The sequence below is a fragment of the Charadrius vociferus genome, unplaced genomic scaffold (genome assembly GCF_000708025.1).
Source record: "Charadrius vociferus isolate BGI_N301 unplaced genomic scaffold, ASM70802v2 scaffold196, whole genome shotgun sequence".
NCBI lineage: Eukaryota > Metazoa > Chordata > Aves > Charadriiformes > Charadriidae > Charadrius > Charadrius vociferus.
In genome coordinates, this window is record NW_009648953.1 from 1,639,727 (window position 1) to 1,657,333 (window position 17,607).

The 17,607-nt window shown below is 42.7% G+C and overlaps 1 protein-coding gene across 1 annotated transcript in view; it reads left to right on the top strand.

Annotated features, from left to right (window-relative positions):
* TBXAS1 (thromboxane A synthase 1 (platelet)) overlaps nt 1–17,607 on the top strand; it is a 230,284-nt gene that overhangs the window by 90,849 nt on the left and 121,828 nt on the right. The window contains exon 4 of the mRNA XM_009887407.1: nt 12,236–12,332. Within this exon, the coding sequence (XP_009885709.1) occupies nt 12,236–12,332 (97 nt within the window). The remainder of the gene's footprint in view (nt 1–12,235; nt 12,333–17,607) is intronic.

Sequence of the window (17,607 nt, forward strand, 5' to 3'; positions counted from 1 at the left end):
GCGTTCAGCGTATTTCCCCGTCCCATGCTTCTTTTGAGGTTGCCATTTTGAACGTTGGATTTCTGCAGGCAGCCGTTTACGTGATTCGTTGGGGCTGGCACCCCTAAAATCCGCAGGCTGTCCGTGCTGGAGGAGTCAAAGCAGCGGATTGGGCGGAGGTCAGAGGAGAAGCGGGTGTTGCTGGCAGCGCTAAAGCTGCCGTGCTGGCAGCGTTGCATATTTAACTGTAAGGTCTCTGCTGGATTAAAAAGGCTCCGGGAGAAGAGAGCATGATCAATAATTACAAATATTAAAAGTGGTGCCTTTTCTTGCTTTCCTACCATTTTCTCCTCCCTTCTTTGCCTACAGGACACGAAGCGTCTGAATCCCCCAGACGGTTGCTTATGCATTTACATTTTCATTTGCTTGGTTTATAGTGAGATTGTTCCAGCTTTTGGGAGGGGCAGCTATCAAAGATGTACAGGCACTGCCATTGTGTTTTATTGTTCCAGTCCATTTTTTCCTGTGAATGCAGGTGGGAGTTTTTCAGTGGGTTGGTTTTGTGTTTTTGCTTTCTCTTTCTTCTAAGCATTTATAACCCTTTTATTGTCAGTCTTCAATCATTTTTGATAGATCAATATATTTACTTCAGTGATGGTTCATCCTACAGTTGTGCTTGTGGGTTTTTTTTGCTTTGTTTATAGGAGATATGAATAGATTCGGTGGGTTGTATCTCTGCTATACCTCTGTCATTGCATGAGGATCAAGTCACTTAAGCTTGCCCCCATACCTGTATATTTAGAAGGAATATGAAGTATTTACATTGGTCTGCTTTCATATCTACTTGCTTTCCCTTTTTCCTGAGTAGACTTTGAGCAATTAAAAGTGCAATTTTTGGTTCAGAAATTGCCTCCTTGGAAATCCTATGTATGACTGCTGGTGTTTCATGTATGCTTGCTGGTGTTTCATGTATGCTTGCACGTTTGGAGGGAAGGCCTCTGGGAAACGACTCCGGAGATCCGGAGGGCTCGGGGGGTAACATAGCAAAGCCCAGGGAGTGACATAGCAAAACAGTGTTGGATGATAACTTTCACTTGGACAACTCAGAAATGAGGCAGGTCCACAGGAATCCTGAGGTCTTTAGCCAAGTAGCTACAACTGAGACGAAGAGGAGATGTTCTTGAGCCTATATCTTGATCGTGTCCCTGGCCAGCCGCGTGCAGACCAGGGACAGCTGTTTAATGTAGCTGTGAAGAGAGCTCAAAGGTGTGCCACGTGCACGTGGGATTCGTGTCCCAGCATTGGTGTGATATGCTGTGCCCTGACTGGCCATCGGAAGAAGGAGGTGGGTGAACAGGACCTGCTGCTCCATGATGAAGGGGTATGTCCGTGGAAGAGGAGAGGGCTAAACGTACTCCTCCATCCTCAGGGTTCTGGGTTGTTTCAGGATGCAATGACGTATATGCCATTTGTTATACAATTGCCCCCTTCTCCACCCCAACAAAAGGGAGCAGCAAAAGAAGCATGTTTGTTACAACTGGTAATATGTATGAGGTGGTAAATGGAAAATAGGTCAACGAGGTAGTGCTCTTGCTAATATTACTGTTTGAAACATGATCTGTGTCTTATGGCTGAGCATTAAATATTGGGAAAAGTCCCTGAACGTGCATGAATTTCAGCGAGGTTTAATAATTTAAACCAGGTGAGTATATTAGCTGTTTGTAGGATGTTATCCCCGTAGTTGCCTTACCAGAGCTGTATACATCCTGTTTTTCAATACGTCCATTTTAAGGCTGAAATAATTTGCCATGTTATAAAAGTTGTGACTCAACTACTTCTCAGCAGCGTGTTGTCCATTTGTAACAGCAGATTTGCCTGGAAGTTATTACTTTGGAGTGCCATTGTCAGCTGTACACATCACTCCTGCTCTTCTTGTCCTTTGTGGCGTAGCTTTGCCCGTTGTTGTTAGTGAGGATGTTACCACTGATGCACAACCTATCAGTTTTTTCCATTCTTTTCTTTCTTTTCTATCTCTGTTGAATTGCAGTTTCCTTTGTCTTCTGTGTGGTGCACTGAAAGAGGTTAGGGAATTTATCATGGTTATTTTTAATGGGTTTTTAAAGTCCGGCACAGCACAGATTGAATTGATTCAGGAAAATTTCCTGGAGCTGCAGCATTTTTTACTATTAAAAATATTTTTATCATTGTGATTTTTCTGTAAGAAAATACATTTATTTTTTTTCCTTCTGGTCCTATAACAAAACCCTGCTTTCTAACATTTCCACATGGTCAGATATTAGCCATTTCCCAAGATAATTTAGTTTGGTCATGTGTACGGCTAGCATTTTTATTGTAAAGAATTCTGCTAGTGGTTTCATGATAAATGCATAAAGCACTGGGAAATGACTTTTATTAGGTTTAGCGTGCATTTAATAATGCATTAACAAAATGAAATGATTTGGTGTGTATGTCTGTAGATCTTAAGAATGTATAGAAAAAGTACACACTACCATAGGTATGCAAGGATTTTAAAAAATGTATCTCTCCTGTGTGCATTTTGTATGCTGCAGCATAAAAAAGTACATTCCCAGGAGCTCAGTAGGTGGTTACTATCATTTTTTGCTTTGTTTCAATGTGTTGTTTTTTAAGACAGATCTAGAAAGAAAAGCGAGTCACAATGACTGTCCCCCTCGTGGCCAGTCTGGCAAACCTTTACTTGCCTGAGTAAGGCTGTCCGGTGTTGGCTGGGATCTGTGTCTCTGGTGCATGCAAACCAGATGAATGGGTTGCCCGTTGCTTCCCACTTATGAAACCCACCTGCATTTGCTTGAACTTCAGATATCTTCAGGCTGGTAGCTGTGACAGGGTCGAAGTGTCTCGTTTCTTATTCAACAAAACGGAGTATGCATGTGTAGTTATGCAAAACTCAAGTTAGCTTAGTCCTTTTATCATGTTATGTTTATGATGCAAGAAATTGGTATATTGAGTCCTATCTATCATTGAGGAATTAACATTTTCTAATATTAAGACAGTATTATTTCAGAAATGCATGCATCTGCATTAACATAAACGGAGCAAAGGAATAAAAAGGGATGGTGTGCAATATATTGCAACTCTCTCATTGATTTAGGATCAAAATGCCAGTAAGGAGGAGTAGACTGAAAGAAAATTATGTATATGTTTATTTTAAACACACACAAAAATAAAACATTGTATCATCCACCACTGCTGGTCATATTTACAGGAGGCAGATGTGCTGTCTTGCTTACGAAGAAGTAAAAGATAAAGTGCAGAATTAAAACAAATAGAAATAGCCCACTGATTTTGAATGCCTCTATTTTGAATGCCTCTTTTGAAGATATGTATGAGGACATGACTTTTCAGGAGATAGAGATACTCGGTGTTTTCTGAAAGCCTTTTCTTTCCTTTAGGGCTAAAATGGCTAACCAAAACCGGAGATGTGAAAAACTCGTCACACTTGAGTCCGGGCTATGATACGTGAAGTACATATGAGGTGAAGGTTGCAGAAACGCAGACTTACGGATGGCTTTTCTTTGTACCCTGATCTCAGGTCTCAGGGAGGAAAAATAATAAACTCCTCAATTTTATCGTGGTCAGAAATGCTTTATGAGAGGCAGAAGTCAGATCACACAGGTTTTCTTTTGGTCATCTTGAAGTGTGTTTGCTTATACGAAGTTTAGTGATGGGGGTGTAACTAGCAACTTTATTACACTTGTGGTTTTATTATAGTCAGCTGGTTTTATAGCTTGCTGCATCTTGCCATGTTGTAGTATCACAAATTATATTTAAATCCTTTGACCTCCTTCCCATTTCATTTTCTCCGTATGGTCGCACATATGCTCTCCTCTTTTTGTCCCCTGTCCCCAAATTTTCCTTGGAGCCTGCACCACGACACGCGCATGCTCTCCGGCTTTCTGGGACACTGAGGATCCTCCCTGGCTTCACGGCAAGAAAGCAGCCCTGCACTGCACTCCCCTCTTCTACGCATTCTCTCAGCCATATTATTCGATGTACCATCACAGTCCCATCCCTCATCTTCTTCAACTGCGCTGCTCTGTCTCCATTTATCTTGTCCGAAATGGCTGTAGCTCTGCCAGGGTAATACTGCCTGTTGTTTCCCAGAAATTGCTTACCTGTCTGTCAAGAGAAGCCGCTTAGAGCTTCTGACTAGAAATCAGGATCAGCACTGAGCAGATCCCGCTCCCTCCCTTACATGGAAAAGAAAAAGATGGAGAAAAGGCTGCCCGTGTTTAGCCCGAGTAGCATTGTCTGCTTATCCTCCTCAGCCATCTTGTAGCCTTTTTTTTTTTTTTTTATTTCACTGCACTGATAAAAATAGGTAGCACTGTTGAATATAAATAATAGACTCATACAAATCCATACAAATGAACAGTGTGCAGCTGATAGCAAGTAAAGTTTGAAGACACAAAAAGTTTGCTACCTCCCAGATGTAGCGTTTCCTAGAAATAGTAATCCAGTTTTCTGGAAATAGTAACCTGATGGTTTTTCTCTCAGGATGTGGCAAAGGAGTACTTTGGTAGTGAATTAGATGCAAAGAGCCCGAGATGAGACTGCGCTCACGCTGTGGCTCGCAAACCCCCCGAAAGGCCACGCACAGAAATATGCTGAAACCCACAGGAAACGTCTGCCGCACCATCACATGAGGTCAGTCAGGCATACCGGGCTCTAGCGAGCGCAGACAAAACAGGCTTTGGTGAAAATGTCACAGTCTAAACACGAGTAGCAAAACACAGACTCATACAGTCCAAGCTTGGTGGGAAACGCCATGGGAAAAGATTTAGAAACCTTCTTCTGGCGCTCTTGCCGAGGTGAAGAGCTATGAGCGCCTTCAGTGTCACCCAGTAGCAAACAGCACCGCGCACCCAGGCAGGAGGAGCAACTGGTGCCTTATTAATGCCGCGGTACTTCTCATTTCCAGTAGCATCCTATAAAAGCAGTACCCTATTTACAGCTTTCATTTCGCATTAATGAAGTGGAATACTGATGCAGCTAATCAACGCTAGCGGTGTGATGCAAGCACGCGGAGCGGTGGCAATCATCGGAGCCCAGTTGCCAGGATAAAAATAACCCCCTGCCAGCCCTGGGAAGTGGCAGCTCCCCAGCTGCAGAGCAGCGCAGCCCAGGACCCCGCAGCACCTCACCGCCCCAGTGCCTGGCTTCTCCCCCAGCCCACCTGGAGCAAGAAAAAAAATGATTCAGTTATCCCCATCCATCCCCTTTGCTGCTTCTCTTCCCAACCCCTAAATGCGGGCATGAGTTTTTGTGCCTGCAGTTGGATCTGGACTCGGATATCCTCAGAAAACCAAATGGATGTGGATGGCCAGATATGCTTGTATAATTCAGAGGGGCTGTTTCGTTTTGTTTGGGGTTTGTTTGTTTTTTTTGGTCCCCTTTCATGGCACTTTGTGAGCTTAATTTAATCCCTGTCATTCCTTATATGTGGGTAAATGTCATCTACTTCATTTCATGAATGAATTAACACAGCCATGCAGAGTCTGCATCTCCCGCACTGCTCACTTGGAAGGGGGAAGGGATTAGTAAATGTGTGTGACACCCTCAAGTTGCTAAACCCCAGCTGGTGTTAGGGGTGCCCAGAAAGGCATCTCGTTTGCACCCTGGTGTAAGATACTTGAAAGACTCTACCAGCTCTGTACCTTGTAATGGCCCCAATCGGCCCTCCGTTCCCTTATTGTCAACCCTAAATATATTACTTTCGTACCGCGAGTCTCTTACTGCACCTGACAAAGGAGGAGCTCCTTTAAAAATAGGCATGCTTTTAGTAGTGGGGAGAATACAAATAATCCTGGAATTTTCTTCCTTTTTTTGATATTTCCTTAAGCATGTCAGAAAGCAGAGGTCTTTTGGCAAGGTGCAAGTTTGAGATAGCGTGGAGGTTCTTGGTATGTAGAAGATAGCATTTTTAATCCTGGGTATGTGGACAAAGGGGTGGATGCATAGCAATACAGAGCAGCGCGGGAAGTGTGCAGGAGCGTCTGGGCATCTTGTTACATGATATTTTTAATACAGTAAGGAATTAAATTAATAGTTCTATGTGCTTATTTTAAAGCTTTCAGGACATGAAGTGTAGTTCATCGAAAAAGGAAATGAGGAACAATTTATTCTTAAATAGAAATCACTGTGGCCATGTCTTCTTTTTCATGAATTTACACAATGGGTTGGATTAGTCTCCGGCTGAGGCACGATTCTATGTGTGCGTGTGTTGGCAGAGATGTGCTTTGAAACTTTTCTCTGTGCCTGACACTGCTCAGTGCTACCAGGGCTTCGATGTGTGCAATAGGTTCACCTGGTTTTAGGGTGTTGCGGGGTTTTTTGGTTTTTTTTTGTTTGTTTGTTTGTTTTGTTTTTTTTTTCCCTCTTTTCTTAAGCGGTCATGTGCATTTCTCAGTTCTCTAATCTGGAGATACACAGCTTGTCAGTCCTTTATAAAAATAGTGCAGGACAGTACCCTGCCAGCTAGAGCCACAGCCTGGGGCGTGGGAGAAGTGGCACGGGAGTTAGCTCCCAACTTCCCTGCAGACCTCTCCTGCCTGAAGAAAGCCAGTGTGGGATTTCCAGGTGTACGTGGCAGCTGAGGAGCTCTGTTCCCATAGGGAGTCAAAAAAAAAAATAAAAATAGGCGATTGCTGGCAATTCCTGCCTCCTCCATACCTGCCTGTGCCTTAGTCCCTCAGATGGAAAACAGAGGACGTTGTTTGTTTTCCCCACTGTTTGTCGTTTCTGTTTATTTAAATTGTAGAACCCACAGGCCCAGAATAAGCCTTCTACTTATGTGTAACTCCTGCCGAATTGGGGCCCGGGGACCTTGGAGGCCTCTAGCTGCTAATATAACACAAATAAAGGGACTCATAGTACCTGACAGTTTTTTGTCCTCTCCTTTCCTTTCCTCTTAGCCCAAAGTAAACCTTTCCATGAAGATTGTGTTTGGTATTTGGAGCTGTTCGTTACGTATCGCTTAGTCCTACAGAGAGTGAATTGCCTGCAAGAGCTGGAAGGGGACAGTGCTCATGACAAATCAATTTGCTGACCTCTGAAGTAATTAAGCAAGTAACACCAGGCTTGAGTCCTATTTTAAACAAGCAGTGAGGTATTTGGTTTTTTGCATTTGTCTGCCTGTAGTGAATTGGTGTCTGTAAACAAAAAAGGCAGAGTGATCGAGGAACTTTTCTTTAAGGAAATGACTCCTAAGAAAATTAGCCTTTTCCCTTGTAGCTCTGTGTCTTTGCATATTTCTTCCCCCCCCCCCCTTTTTTTTTTTTGTTCTTTGTTCTTTGCTCTTCCCTGAGGAAGACAGAGATAATAAAATTTTCTATTTTCACTTAGCTTTCCAGATGATCTTTGTGTGCTTTACCAGACTGCAGCATAGAAAACAAAGCCTTGTTTATTGCCTAACAACATATATGTGTTTTATGATTAATGTGATGTGTTTGTAATATGTGGGACTGATAATAGATAGGGAGATCAAAGTCTTCTGTGAATTGACGGCAGCAGCATAAACAAGGTGAAAGGGTTGCAGGTGTTTCCCGCACAGGTGTTATACAAAAACATATGGCCCTTTGCCATGATGTACTGTGTGTGCGCTCCATCTTTTCCTGCGCAGCACAGCGACGTTGCTGTGAGCTTTGCTCAGAGACCACCTCCCTGCCTCAGGACCTGAGGGATGCTGTTGGCAGCAGATGACCATGCAGCGTGACCAGAGTGATCTTGGGGGCACAGAAAGGATAATTATAAATTGGTCCTTCAAATTAAAAGCAGTTGATTGATCCGCTATGTTGCCTGAGAAGAAAAATCTTTGTTCCCGGGCGTCGCTGGCAATAGTTGGAAAGGGAGATGGTGCGCTTGGATGTTGCAGGAGGGACTGGGCAGTCCAATGTGCCTCTCGTCTCACTGCTCCTACCTCGGCTCATGGTTGGACTTGGCAGCTCATCTCTCGGGTGTCTCTTGCCTCCATGGGGTAACTTCTGTGGTCATGGCAGGCGCTAGATGAGGGTTGAGGCACCTGAGCCACATGTCAGCAGAAAGCAATGGTGGGGCACATGCAAAACAGCAGAAATCATTGCTGGATTGCTGCTTACTCTTGCCAATAAAAGGAAAGACGTGTCTGGTAAATGACTAAACGTTTGCAAAGAGGACGGCAGTCTCCTGGGTGAAACCTGAACACGAGGCAGAAGTCACTGTCCCTTTCATTAATTACCTTAAGAGCGATGCTCGTCTGTTCTTACAAACCAAACTGCTGCAGCTGAGTGTGTTGGGTGTTTGTAGCCTCTCCAGTTATTAAAGCACCCTGAATGCAGATTAACTTCCTTTGGTCAATATAACATAAAATAACTGCCCCCTTGACCTCTAAACCCTGTGGTAAACACACTGGAGGGAGGGCAGCCTGCCTTTTCCACAGCTCGTGGGAGAACATCCATGCCCTCTGTTGAATGCTTCTGAAAAACTTTTCGTTTCGCGCTCCTGGGGACAGTGCAGCACAGCTGGTGTAGAAACCAGCAGCCCACTGGGGCAACAACTTGTTGTCCGCCCTTTCAACTGCTGGAGGAAGCTAACGCTGCCCTCATGCTGTTGATGTACCGGTACCAGCTCTTTCCAGGTCCTGGTACCTTCCAACGAAGCTAAAGCTACTGGTCTAAAAATGTGGGTTTTTTTCTTCTCTTTTGGAGGGCTGCAATTTAAACTGAAATTTAGTAGAAATTGCCCCAACAGTGTAACTTAAATCTGAAGCTTCAGGAAATTTGCACTCATGCATGGGTCATGAAATTTATTTTTATCAGTATGTCAGTGTTACAACAGCTTCCCACATGGACAGAGTTGCATTGTTCTGAAGACGCTGTACTACATTCACGCGTTCTTGTTTCTGTGCAGGAGCGAGCTAGATAGTCACGAGAGTGTGCATTACACCCTGAATGCCCTACATGAAAATATTGCTGAGGGTTGGGTCAAGCAGTATAATGGTACTGTGTCACTGTAGTTAAAGGTAGGACTTCTGTGTGTGGACAAGCCCTGTGAAAAGATTAACCTAGGGAAAGTTAATAAAAAGTGCTGTCCTAAATTATTCATGAATCCATTTGTAATGCACTTGCTGGGAGGCTTTTGTTTTTCTCAAACTCTTATTTATTAAAATCTGACAAGAATATCGGGTTTTGTTCAATAATAAATCTAAGTCTATGTGAGGCTGGTGATACCCTCATGTAGTAATACAGAATCAAAATGAAGTTACATGGCAGGGGTGAATATGTTATTTACTTTGGAAGAATAGATTATCGTTCAGGAGGATTTTATCTTTTATGTGCCATTTTGGAACAAGTAAAAAAAAAAAAAAATCAAGTTGGGAGATATTCTCTTGGTTTGTGACCAAGGCCTCAATCCTACAAAGGATTTTAAATATGTTAAAACTTAGTTAAGCATATTTCTGGTGGCTTTGTGGGTTCCTGACCTGTTTGCTAAATGAAATAGCTAAATAGCTCAGATGATCTTCTTTCATATTTAGTTTTTCTTGTCCTTTTTCCTTAACTTCAGGGGAAGATCATGGAAGTCATGCTCCCAGCCTGTGGGTTTTGACTTCCAAAGAATGTCAACACCCTCCCTCCTCTTCTTCTTATGTCCTAGTAAAGGTTAGAAAGATTATATACAGAAAGTTGGGGAATGGAGAAAAGCCAGGGAGAGAGCTTTTACTGTCTGGGATACAATAAAAGATGGTAGTCTGTGTGTGCTTTACAGTAGTCATTCCTTAAAAACAGGCAGAACTTTGCTTAAAAAGCAATTTAAGATATTTTTTTCAGTTTATGAATTTTAGGACATTTTTTCCCCTTCTGTTCTTTCACTTTCTCTGCCCTTATTTATAACTGGATAAGGAAAGGAAAAACATGTACCTATAGATAGAAAGTTAGAGAAGAGCAAATAAAAAAGAAAGAGCGTAGCTGTGGAAGCAGAACTGGGAGTTCGGGTGACTGGTCTGAGTTGGAGGATGATGAATAGATTTGTTTGCATAAGCTTGGCTTGTGAGTCACTTTCTCATAAAAGCAGCTTGAGTAGAGATGCTCCTGTCCCAAATTTTAGTCCTGAATGCTTTCAAGCACAAAGTGCACAGTGACATAAGGGCTCTGACTGTGAGTACTGTCCTGTTATTCCGGTGGACTGGAGCTGGAGCTCTGCAACTTCCCAAGTTTGAAATAAACTAGAAGTGTCTCTTTCTCACACACACACACATACTCTTGGTGGTCAGAATCAAGCTGTCTGGGTAGACAAAATCAGCTTCTGATTCAGATTTGGAATCTGATATTACAGATTTGGTCCCTATGAAAAGCTGTGTGTTGGAGGACCATCAGTCACTAACTATTAAATGAGACGAAGAACTTGATAAACTTGGAAAGGAAAAGACAAAATCAAGATGTGAGTGTGAGGTCAGTATTCATGGCTGATCATCCTGGGTAGGTTTGGAGTGGCACACGTCTTCACCTTGGGAGCTTGCTTTGCCTCTCTAATGTCAGAGAAATTCTACAAAGTACATGCAGAAGGGACACATAGGGCATTATCCTATTTTGCCAAAGACTGTGATCAAAGCAGTCTTTAAAATGAGGCCTCAGCTCTTTCTTATGCACCTATTAGCATTCTAAAGAAAAGTTAGACCATTAACAGGCAGCTGCTTTGCTGTGGTTTAGCAAACTGGGAGAGGTGAAAAAGTTTTTTTTATTAGAACGTACAACCTGTATCTAAGGTTCAAGTGGATGCTGTGGGTTGGCTTTGGGAAATAACAGTTCCCTCTTGAAACCCACCAGAGAAGAAAAGAAGATATCTTCCTTCCTGAAGAAAATTATTTTCTTGTTCTTCTCTGCCATTTGTTTATGATGAGTTTTGGGGGTACGAGGGTCAAGGTGGACTGTGAAACCCTGCTTTGGAATCAAGATATTTGTCTGACTTATTTGCCCTCGGTGAAATCAGTGCTGCTGCAGCTTCATTGCCATGGGAACCTCCAGTTACTAAATTTAATTCAGCCCAGGGTTTGCTTGTCTGTTCTGTTGCTGCAGTGTAGACAGGTGATAAGCAATATATTGATACTAAGCTGTATCATACCAAAATGATTAGGCATCGATGTTACCACGGTATTGCAGCACCTGTGGTATTGCTCTTGTGTTCTGCTCTGAGCTGCCCGGCCCTCCTGTGCCTGCCTCCAGCCTCCTCTTCCTCTCTCCTGGCAGAGCAATGGCAGTGCCGCCTGCGTAGTCTTTCTGGTCCAGCAATCGGCAAAGGTAGGGACTGCAGGCAACCTCTGCTTGCTTGGTGGTACTCCTTCCTCCCCCTGCAGAGCAGCCAAGCGCAGGGCACCCATGGACCTTGGGGGGAATGCTGCTGAAGAAGGGAGCTCCGCACCCCTAGGAGTTGGGGGGTTGGGCTGGGTCCCGGTACCTCTGCGGCATCCGCAATGGTGTGAAGTCCCCCAAGGGAAGACCCTGGTTCCAAAGATCGTATTAAACTGGAAGTGGGAGATAGGGGGTATACAAGCAGAGAATGAGAGACCCCTGTCACCCAGTCATCTTCTAAAGTTTTATTAATTTCTTCTTACTTGGTGGACTTTTTTTCTTTTTTGGTTCTTTTTTTTTTTCCTCATTGGTGTTATGTAAGGTTCAGATGGTACTTGATAGACGGTTATGTTTGCGGTAATGCAGAGCCTGGGGTCTGAGAGGTGCTCAGTTCTGGTGCTAGTAGGAGTGGTGGAGGAAGTGTGCCTTCACTGCAGCCGCGCTGGGGAGCTTCTGGAAAGGCTCATTGTAGACACGGCTTTGCCATAGAAAGACATTTCCTGTAGGATAATCGATTTTGTAGGTCTTTCCTGATTGCTTGGGTTGTTGGTTACTAATGTTTTGGCCCTCTGTAGTTTGATTTAGTGATACTACATCACTTTGTATAGAGTTCACAGAGAGCAGAGAGCGTGTAAACCTGTACGTTAAAATGTTGGCTGAAGATTGATTAATCAGTAAAAGGTTTTAAGCTGTTTCCTTTAAATTCCAGGACCATGGATCTTAATTTAAAAGTTGAGAGGGATGGGGAAAGATACTGATTTACCCAGGGGAATATATTTTCTGTGGTATTTGCTCATGGCAACTGTTTTCAAGCCAAAAGAGGTATTTTAGGGAAGGTGATAGTTCTCTGGTTGACGTTGTCTGCTGAAATGACTCCCTACTTTCTTTCTTTGTAGCTACTACATCGGTCGCCAGATGTTTGTGGTGGTCTCCACACCAGAGATGATCAAGCAAATCTTAGTGACGGACTTCAGTAACTTCACCAACAGAACTGTAAGTAGATAGGAAGGGTGGCTTTGTGGGCGGAGGTGGTAGTACTGCTAACGTGAGCTCAGACCAAAGGTGGCTGCAAGGGAGCCGGAGATAGAGTACAACATAAGGGAAAAAGTACAACATAGTTCAATGAAACTTGAAGGTGTATAAACTCACTATATACATTTCAGTCAAAGATTCCTCTTAGCAGGACACCCTGAGGATGAAAGAGAATGTCCTTAAAAGAGATACAATGCCCTTGTGACTGAGGCACCAGATGGATGCTGAAGAGAGAGGCTTTCAATATCCAGTTTTGCCACTGACCTCCTGTAGAATCATGGGAAAATAACTTACTAGCTCTCTTCCTTGTTCTCAATCTGTAACATGGGGACAGTCTTATTTGCTTTCTCATCTGTTTTGTGTTTTTAGACTTTCTAAGGCAGGAGCAGGCTGCTTGGGACAGCGACGTGCCTCCTGCAGCTAACACGTGTTGCTTTGTCATACTTAGCACTCTAAAAATATCAAATAGCTAAGAATGAATTTGGGGTTAGCAAGGACTTATACATATGCTATTGGTTACTTACTTTACTTATCTCTATACATGTATGTATTAAAAAGCTCTTTTTCAAGTACTGTTTAGAACAAATAATGAGGGGGGAATGGACAGAGGGATAGTAAAGATTTCGAGCAGTTCCTCAGCATTTTACAAGGAATTACTGTCACTGTGACCACACGCTGCCTCAGTGCCGTCTATTCCCTACTTCCTCCTGTCCCCTTTGTATGCTCAGACCTGCTCAAATAAACTCGCATGTATTCAGGAGGGTTGTTTGTGTCCTCAGGGAAAATTTAATCTCTGATCAGCTGTCTGTCTCCTCTGCCCCTCTGATCCTCTCTGCAACCAGACAGTCTGTTTGCAGACTGCTTGTCTCCCTTACTTGCTTCTTTTGGTACATGAGGTTCATCTTGTGACTACCTGTATCTTATTTAATAACCACTTGTACCAGTTGCTCACCGTTCTGCCTATAACTCACATCTGAATGGAAGAATCCCGGTGTGCAGCTTCTTAGGCTGAAGCTGTTGCATGTGGCAAGGCTCTTTTCCCCATTTTCTCTATATTTGAAGGAATTTCCCACCTTTTCCCTTTTACCCCCAAGCAGGAACCCTATGTCTTCCTGTCTGTAACTTTCCCATGCTTTTCTCCAGTATATTTTATAGGAATAGACTGTAGCCACTATTCATAGCAGTAGCTGGTGCCCAAATAACACCTCCCTGAAATTACAGAGCATTGCTTTGAGGGTACATTCAGATACTCGTTCTGCTCTTAATTTTAGTTATCCTTGCCATTTGACTATATCTGTCTGTGCATTGCCACCCTTCTTATTTGGCGAAACTTTTCTTTCTCTCCAGGCTTTTAGGGTCAGAGGTTTATCTCTCTTTCTTGTGGTTGTACATCCATCTGTTGTGGTCTGTAACATTTGTGTTCCTCTCTAAAATTCAGGTAGGTCAGGTCACTATAGCCAGTCTCTCTCTCTCCCCCCCACTTTTTTTTTCTCCTTTAGGGATATGTTAGGTATAGCGGTCTGTGTAGGTTCATATCTTGCCCTTATCACTTGACTGTCCCCTGAATCATTTGTGGCTTTTCTGCACGACATCCTGCTTTATGGATGAGGGACTGAGGCACAGACTGGGTAATGTCCCCGCCACTAACCAGAAAGCCTGTGGCAGATGAGAAAATTTAACTCCTAGCCCTCTCTTCCACAAAATGAACAGTTTCCCCCCTGTGCACTGTTGCTATTTCTGGCTTGCTTAATGCCCATGAGTCTAATTCAAATGAACTTGCTTCATCTTAAATGCTTTTATCTGCTTGTTCCGTGGTCTTCTCACCCAGCTGCAATCTTTTGAGCGTTGTTATTTCTCACTTTCCACTTTACTCCCCCCGTTCCAGCCATTGCTGGAACATTTCACTTACTGAAGATAAGCAGCCTTCTGTTTCTGGGTCCTTCCGCATCTAACCTGGGGATCTTTTTCCCCTCTTGAATTTTCAGACTGGGAGCTGCCTCTCCTCTTTAATTCATGATCAGCTCTCTTGGTGAAGTGTTCAGCTATCCTGTGCACTAATGATTCTATATGAAAATAAATAATACTGGATGGTATGTAATGAAGGCCAGTGGAATTTATTCAGATGTGATTTGGGTTGTATGTGAATAATGGTTGAAAGGTGAGAGTGAGAAAAGCACTTTCAAAGTAATAGGATTCTTTCTTCTCATATTGACTGAATAAATGTCGTTTTAAGACTTTTAATAGGGTTGCTTCTGTTTGTGTGTTTTAAAATTACTCAAAGCAAGCTCCTCTACCTTTAGTGAGGGTTTCTATTTGCCAGTGGAGAATTCAAAATGCAAAATAGATCCCCTACCTTATTTTATCCATTCCTTCATCAGATGGCCTACTGATGAGTGGTTATAGAATTGACTTTGGAGTCAGTACTGTTCACAAAGCTAGGCTAATATCTTTCAGTCCAGACATGGCACGCACTTATTACTTCAACCCAAAGCCTTTTTTTAGCTTGACTGTCAGTCTTTAAGGGTGAGAAGGGTGGGAAAGGGGCTGAGACCACTAGGTTCGAACGGGCCTTGGGAAAACCCACTGTGCTTTTCTTTTCTTCCCCTCCTCCCCAAATGCATTTCCCAAAAGATTTGTACCTCCTCCACCAGAGGGGAAATGTAGTGTGTGTTATCTAACCCAGTATGCCACAAAGGCAGATTATGCACCAAGCTCTGTGGCAGTTGTAGCAATCATACCTTAACAAAGTGTCACTAAGTTGCAGGCTGTGCAGAGCTAATTCTAAAAGCTAAGTGTATTAGGGGGTAGAAAAAGTTTGTATTCTGTGTTTATTTTGCTGTTCTTTCAATTAATCTTAAAACATGTATATATTAGAATAAGAGACAATGGGAAATGGAACTTGTGAAGAGTTGCAAATGGTGGATGATATACGTGATAGACGGAAATGGATGAGATGATTCCGTGAACTCTGAGCTTTTATTAAAGCTGTCTACAATGTGATGTCACGCCTTTGAGTGCTCGTAAGAAGAATGACCTTAATCTGGGATTGTGAGCTTGCTGGCTGCTTGCTGGGAAGTCATCAGAAGACCTTTATGGAATCAGGGTGGTTTTAATCTGCTGAGAGGATTCTCTTGGAAGCAACTTGTGTCCGCATCCAGAGGCACCTGGACCACTTGTACACTTCTCTCACAATGAACTTATCTGCTTGCTTATTGTGTGGACAAAGTAGGCTTTGCATGTGAACAGAAGCGAAACTCCTATTCATTTTATGCAATTACGTTTCCCTTTGATATTATACGTTTCACATCTTCACTATGAAGATCTTTTGAATATTGCTGTAAAAAAACCTTTTAGGTTCCCTTGACCTCTTCTGTTTTTTCTGAGTTACTGATTAGTAATTCTTGTGACAGAAGTGTATGGTGACTGCAGATCGAACTTGCATTAAGGTTCACTTCGTTTTAGAACAAGCAACCAAGTCTAGCACACAGGGTGTTATTCCCCTGTAGGCATGGAGTGCATTTATTAAGTGTATAATCACAAGAAGGCAATAATGACATTCTACTTTCCCACTTAATTTTGACTTGATTAAGGTGAGCATTGTAGCCATTTAAAAACAAAAATGTCTACTATAATGTACCTTCATACTTGAGGTATATGAAAGCCTTTCCCTATGTTTTTAATTACAGTTGCAGAAGAAAAGATGAATATTAGCTTATAGACCTTCTGCCAAAAAATATGGAATTGATTTTAATTTTGGTTAACCATGGAAACCTCAGCCAGCATTCTAGGCAGCGCTGTGCTGTAGTAAATGATACCTTTTTCTCACAAGTATCGTAAGTCATCTCCTGAATAGAAGTTTTCTTTTAAGAGCACTAAGACCATTTTTAGCTGCATTACTCTGCTGTGAGTGAGATAGGTTTATGATGTTTGTTGCATTCTGCCGGGTGGGATAATGATACATAATCTGTTTTCGGATTGTTTTTAATTTCTGCATTGAAAATTTGTTTTTGAATTAGTACTTGAGAATCATTAAACCGTACTTTTAAAAATGTAGGAGCAGAATGTTAAGATAGAGCAGTGTGAAGAGAGGTATTACCTGGTATGTAATTTAAATGATTCAGAAGATGTAGGCCAAAGTATTTGCTAAAAATGCGGATCAGCGCTGGCTAGTCAAGGTTTGTCAGGCTGCTGGAGTCAGTGTTCTGCCAGGATCCATGTGGCTATGACAAGTGGGAACAAGTAGTTGATCCAGACCAAGTCCTTAAATCTGCGCCCCAACCAGCTGGAGGACGGTGACATTTTAAAATATAAAAATCTACACCAATTCCAATAGCTGTAAGAAAACATCACTGTTTTCTCATCAGGAGCTTTGCTGCTACTGTGGAAAAAAAAAAGTAATAAGGGATTAACAATAAATAATACTGAGATGGTGAAAGTAAGAACAAAAAAGTAGCATGGAAGTTAATATAACATGGCAGTACAAATTCCTTGTATCCCTCTTGAAGGAAAACACAGTTGCTCAAGCTGCTTTTCTTTTTGCTTCTGTCTGTCTTTCCCCTTCCTCTCCTCCAAGTTCGTCTGTGTGGGACATGATTATTCTTTTCACGTGTAGAATTTGCCTGTTACAGTAAGCTGTTGGCCTCATCATTATTTTGCTAAATTGTAAAGCTTCAGGCCTACCTGTGGCATTAAACAAATAAAATACAGCCACCAAATATGAAGGAGCCTATTTTCTGCATTTTTTTTCAGCTGCAGTCCAGGATGGCTGCTGTACCCTGGCATCGGCTGTTCTTTCTGCTCTCTTGTTAGTGGACACAGTACTGGCAAGAAAAGTGTTTGTGTATGTTGCTCTATCAAAAAGTCTATCCAAATTTGATACAAGGTGCCCTCCAGAGGTCCCTTCCAACCTCAACCATCCTGTAATTCTGTGAATTTTGGGTCAGGCCCTCAGCCAGCATAAATCAGCGTACTTCCATTAACTTCAGGCAACCCTACACCAACTGGTAGCGATCATGTGTCCCCAGAGCGGGGCTGGGATGCACAACTGGCTCCAAACAGCTCAGTGTGGTGCCTCAGGAACCGACTCTGTGTATGTGTATGTGTTCTTGGCTTTTCGCAAGTAAAGCATCACTTATGTGTCTTGTGCAAGGTCTTACTTGATGCTTTCCACCTTGATTTTTAGAGTAAAGGCATTGCCTGTCCGCAGCAGTCCCGCTGATGTGCTGTCATTCAGTAA